Source organism: Terrapene carolina, unplaced genomic scaffold (assembly GCF_002925995.2).
Source record: "Terrapene carolina triunguis isolate 2854851 unplaced genomic scaffold, T_m_triunguis-2.0 Scaffold53, whole genome shotgun sequence".
Classification (NCBI taxonomy): domain Eukaryota; kingdom Metazoa; phylum Chordata; order Testudines; family Emydidae; genus Terrapene; species Terrapene triunguis.
In genome coordinates, this window is record NW_020664404.1 from 1,275,842 (window position 1) to 1,281,684 (window position 5,843).

General features: G+C 42.6%; 1 protein-coding gene across 1 annotated transcript in view; it reads left to right on the forward strand.

Annotated features, from left to right (window-relative positions):
- The window catches only part of BOLA3 (bolA family member 3), a 5,895-nt gene extending 535 nt beyond the window's left edge, over positions 1 to 5,360 (forward strand). The window contains exons 2-4 of the mRNA XM_026657616.1: positions 282 to 405; positions 2,811 to 2,899; positions 5,060 to 5,360. Coding sequence (XP_026513401.1) covers positions 282 to 405; positions 2,811 to 2,899; positions 5,060 to 5,125 — 279 coding nt within the window. The 3' untranslated portion in view covers positions 5,126 to 5,360. The remainder of the gene's footprint in view (positions 1 to 281; positions 406 to 2,810; positions 2,900 to 5,059) is intronic.
- Positions 5,361 to 5,843: the final 483 nt, after the last annotated feature.

Consider the following 5,843-nt stretch of genomic DNA (forward strand, 5'->3'; position numbering starts at 1 on the left):
CTGGGGGGCTCTGGGCCGTGGCACTTGTACAGTCCGTGTATTAAGCCATGGGTAGTGTCAGGGGCTCTGTCCCTGTGTTGTCGCCCCCCCGATTCTGCTGTTGCTGACCCCTCGTCGGGGCCATGGGAGCCAGGACTCCTCAGGTCTTACAATGCCTCGCCCAGCCAGGCCTCCAGCCTGAAGTCGCTTCTGCAGCACAAACCATTCTTGCCCCTCCCCACCTGCCTGCAGTTTTATTTGTAACGTTCTTGTCCCTTTTCTATGTTTCTTCTTCCTGCTAGTTCCTTCTCCTGTGCCACACACGGAGAACATTTGCTTCGCAGACTGATGGGGAAGCCAGGGTGGTGCAAGTCCTCAAAGAAAAATTCCCTCGGGCTTCGGCCATCAAAGTAGTGGATATATCAGGTAAGTAGAATCGTGCCGGCGGAATCTCTTTTATGGTTTGGGAGGGATGCAAAGACAACTTCAGCGGTTACAAACGTAGCTCAGCTCCCATGATCTGGTCTGGACAACGTGTCAGCTTACCCGATGGCTTCCATGTAGGGACCATGAGCTTCCAGGTTCAAGTCTCAGCTGTGTGGTCTGATGTGCTTTTCCAGAGCATTGAGAACAGGGATTTTTGTTTTCTGGGAACTGTCTTATAAACTGCTATAAACCCTTCTCTCCTCTGTACCTATCTTCTCAAGGGAGTCTCCATCATAGTTTTATAATATAGGCCTTGTCTACACTGACTTCTAAACATGACTGTCTTTGCCTCTGCTAAATTTAACATCATTTTTTAGAGTTGAAAAAATCCTTGCCCCCCACTGCTAGCAACCCAGGTAACAAATTGTGGCTATTATTTATAGATAGTTGATAAATAAGGAGACAAAATTGTTGTCTGCGGGAACTTAAATATAATGGAAGAATGGTCTTGTGGTTAGAGTACAGGGCTGCAAGACAGGAGATCTGAGTCCAGTTCCCAACTCTGTCACAGACCCATTTTGTGTCCATGAGCAAGTCATGTCATTTATGCCTCAGACTATGTCTGTGCTGCTGCTGGGAGGTGAGATTCCCAGCCTGGGTAGACAGACTCATCCTAGCTCTGCTTGAACTAGCATGGTAAAAATAGCAGTGTGGACGTTGTGGCATGGGCGGCTGCTCGGGCTAGCCACCCGAGCTCAGACCCAGATGGTCAGGCAGGCTTGGCCCTCAGGTGGCTAGCCTGAACCACCACCCATCCACACTGCCCATCAGAACACTTTCCTCTAGAGCTTGGAATGAAACCCAAGATTCCTGAATTTCACCATTCCTTTGCTATCAGTAAAGTGAACCCCACTGGCAAACTGTCTCATCTCCCTCAAGTGCTGATTCATGTAGAGGATGGCAACCTACTATTGCTATGAGTTACTCTGTTAGCTCAGGCGGCAGAGGTCTGTGTGATGGAGCTAAAGTTTCAAACCATGTGGCTGTCAATATGATGGAATTTCTGTTTCTTTTTTTCAGTTTGCTTTTTCAAAAACCAAGAAAAATCCAGCCTCAGTGTGTGTTGTGTGTGTGTGTAAAAGCCAGAGTTAAGGTTGCCTGTGAAACCTTGATTCAGCCTCCTTGTGTGACCATAGTTTTTTTTTTCCCCCCAGGACCCCTCCCTCATTTAGTGCACAGGCGGGATATGCCCTGGCAATGAATCAGGGTTATGTAGGGAAGGAGGCTATTGTCTGTAGGAGCTCTGCCTCAAATATTGCAGAAGTTGGAAGGTGTTTAGGGAATGAGGTAGGGGATTGCAGGAAGAGAAAGGAGGTCTCATGGGTAAGGTAGTTGAATGCTGCCCTGGAATTTGCCTCTGCCACATACAGAGTTTCTATATGATGCTGGGCAAGTCACTTAAAACAACTTTTCAGAGGCGGTCATGAATGGTGTGTTCTTTGATGCCCTACTTGAGATATTGTGGTCCAGTTTTCAGACGTGCTGAGCACTCGCAGCGGCAATTGAAGTCAATGGGAGCTGTGCTTAGAACATACACGATGCGGTGTAATGCTAAATACTCTCAAAAAGTCGGTCCTACACATCTCAATTTGAGCACCCAAATTAGTGGATACTTTTGACCTTTAATCTCTGTGCTTCAGTTCCACTTCTTTAAAAGAAAACTCCCTCATCTCTCAGGGGTGTTGTGAAAACAAATTCATTAGTGTTTGTGTGGGTTTGAGTAGTGTGTAGTAAAATAAGGCCTGTAGCCACACACTGAATTACAAAGATAACAAAAAATATTGAATAGCTTCTCACACAGTGAGCATTGCCCAGTCTAAGTGCTGAGTGAGACATGGGTTTTGTGGAAAAAACAGAATGTGATCCTGTAATTTTGTAATTAAAGACTGTATCACAATGTATATGCACAAACGGGGTGAATTCAGGTTGCAGAGGCAGTCTTCAATCTGGCATTTCCCAACTTTGCAACCTTAATATTCTTTTAATGTAGTTTGTGTGTGTGTAACATTGCCTAGTCCAGTGATTCTTAACCTTTTCCATATTCAGAGCTCCACCCTAGAACTTCACTCCCATCTAAGATCTCCCTTTGGTTTAGCAATAAGGGAGGTGAAACTGATCAGCCTGACTTAATTGTATAAGCTTAAATACTTATCACAATTTATGGGGTTTGTTTTAAGAAAGACTTTACAGCTTTCAAACATGCAGCATATGCTAGTAATTTGGATAAGGAAATCTGTTTAAATGACTTTTCCTGCCAATGCCCCTTAAACTATAATCAATCTGTATACTGCATAGAATTGTAATGACTAAGACACTGATATAATCAATGTAATTTTGTTTTAAAGGAGGCTGTGGAGCAATGTATGAAATTCATATAGAATCTGAAGAATTTAAAGAAAAGAGAACTGTCCAGCAACATCAAATGGTTAATCAGGTAAGTAGTATTGTGGGATCTGGAAGGGCAATCATATTCCTTTGTTATAACCAGTAGTGTATTAATTCCACCTTTTGGAGTGTGGGAACTTTCCTACAAAAACTAAATATGTGCTGATGAGGTGGGGGGATTATTTCAAGGTATGTCCAGGACTATTTGCCATTACCTGGCCAAAACCACTGCCAAAGGTGTTCTCCTAGGTATAGCTAACAGTTTCAGGGCTTGGTACAACGGGGTGTGGAGACCCCATAACTCAATTAATTTCAATGTAAGTAGAGCAGATTTAGGAGCTCAAGGATTAGGTGCTGAATGCTGACCTTGCCACACCATCAATAACACAGATTTCTGAGGGTTATTCTGTGTGGGGAGAAACCACCTGATCAAGCATAGAAAAGCTAGAGGAGATAAAGACCTGTTGGATCATTTTACCCATCCCCTTACTACTGCAGGATTCTTCCCTATGAGATTGTCTGCAGTCTAGTTCAAAATGACCCAAGTGATGTGGCTTTCCGTATCAGGAAAAGCATCCTGACAGTTTCCCTTTCTTAAGTTGCTCCCAGTTTTATCTCCTTGTACCTCCCAAACGGTTCTGCTTTGCAAGGGGTCTTATACACTGCTATAGTCTCCTTGCATGAGTATCAGGGAGAGGGCAGCTGGAAATAAGTTTCAACAAGCCTGCTGGCACCCTAGCAAAACTAATAGATGGCTAGTGGTAAAGTAAGAAGTTGGGGCTTGGGAGGATGTGGACCTTAAAAATACCACCCCTGCAACCTTCCTGATTTGTCCCATTACAAAACTTAAATGTCTCAAAGTCTAAATGTTCATTAATAATTATAGTGCCCAATTAAGTGATGAGGACTCTACTCATAGGACTATTCTTTGTCCTGAAAAGCTTACAACTGAATGTAAGGTGCTGAATATACTGAATTCAAAAAGCTTACATTGGAGACTTGTGTGGTATATGCAGAAAGATTTTAATTGATATAACCTTAGACTTGGATTGCATGTGTTCCACTTGCATTAGCCTAGGTTGATTGGAAAGAACATTCTTAGCACCATATCCTTTACTCTGAGAGTTGCCCTGGGTTTTCTTACAAAGATATTTAGACCAGTGGTCCCCAAACTCTTTACCTCATACCCCCCTTTACCCCAACTGTGCCCCCACCCCGCTAGAGTGGGGACGCTGATAGGAGTAAGGGAGCCGAGGCCGGGGGCTGAGGCTGGCAGCCGAGGCCAGGAACGGAGCTGGGTGGCCTGGGCCTCGACCTGGGCCCCAGCTGCGCCCCCCAGAACGTTCCTCGGATTTAGACTGACCTAGTAACACTTCAAAGAGGCATAGGAACTGGAAGTCTATAAGCATAGTTTCATGCTATCTAGAATTCTGTTGAAATGAAACCAGTTAATTTGAAGAAAAGAAAGAGATAATTATTCTTTATAAAATTTCTAGCTAATGGATGTACTTCCTACAACTCTCATTTCTTTAACTTGAAGCAATTTCTTCAAAGTAACTCAATTTCTGAAATCTTACTGTAGTGAATTAGTGTCATTTCTTGTGAACTCTTGTCTGGCATCAGGGCTAGGACCACTAGACAGACTACCAAAACACCACAAACCTGGGTTTTAGCTGAAGTGATAACCTGGCTGGCAGTGAAAGGCTCTTTTGCCATTATCAATCCCCCTTTTCTGGAATAGGGAGCAATGCAAAATAGTTGGAGGCTCCACATCTAATTGGCTAATTTATGGAGACCAAGCAAACTGGGTTAACTACAGCATGTGGTTGAGTTTTTTGTGACATTCTTTAAGAGGAATTGCAACGAATTCACAATGTACTGGATCGTTCTAGGAGCCTGAGATTTCCCCCCTATCCCCATTAAGGAATAAAAACAAGCTGGCTACATCAAGGAACTATTCATCTTAATCATGCTGTTAATTTGGCCCATTCAGTTTCAAGTGAGGAAGTGTCTCTCCTCCTGCCCAGTACCAAGTAACAGACCAGGGTCCAAAATCACTGCTTGCATAAGGAACAACTGCTGTTCTGCCATTATCTTTATAATGGTATTGTGGGCCATCTGCCTCTACCACAGACTTCTGTTCTATTGTGCTCAGTTGAGTTGCTTTTTTGTAGTTTTGTTCAAAGACTTATTTAATTTCTTATTTTAGGCACTAAGTGAAGAAATTAAAGCAATGCATGGACTACGGATATTCACATCTATTCCAAAGCACTGAAGATGAACCAGGCAGCATTGTTAGAAACCTGTGTGGAGATAGGACACCTATGGGCATGAGACAAAACAGGAAGTTTGTATTTTTGGATTATGGACTTATCTTTAAATCAATATTTAATGGTGTTAAAACAAGGACTGTAAGTATTTCAGAAGCTATTTAAAGAGAGATCCTATTTCATGTTTATTTAATTTTAACTTATCCTTTCTTATTCTTTCATAAAGTACCTGATGCCAAATCTTAGTTGGTTACTTTATCAAAAAACTAATCACTGTAAGTCAAGGATGGAACTGGAATGCCATGGTTTGTGGAGCATGTTGCAGAGAGAAGTATTGGCTTCCAAAGTATCTTTCATTACTAACATCTAGTGGAAAAGGACCCCAGCAGTGGTGATTCTACAAAGAGATCATGAACAAAAAACCCCAAAATAATAATGCATGTTTTTGCTGTCTACTTGACTAGTGTTCTGGTGTAGCTCAGAGGAAACCAGGGCAGTGAGGAAACTGCAGCTTACAAAGAAATTACTTCAGAGGCTGTAGAGTTCTCAGTCAATCATCTTACTTCAAACATGGCTTTGTAAGAGAAGCTTGCAGGATAATCCTGAGCTGTCTGGCACAGCTACTGAATATGAAATTAAGACTGTTTCTTAATAAATGAAAGGCTTTAAGTTACATTACTTCAGTGTGATGTCCTTGAAAGGATAAGGAGCTCAGGTTTCCTG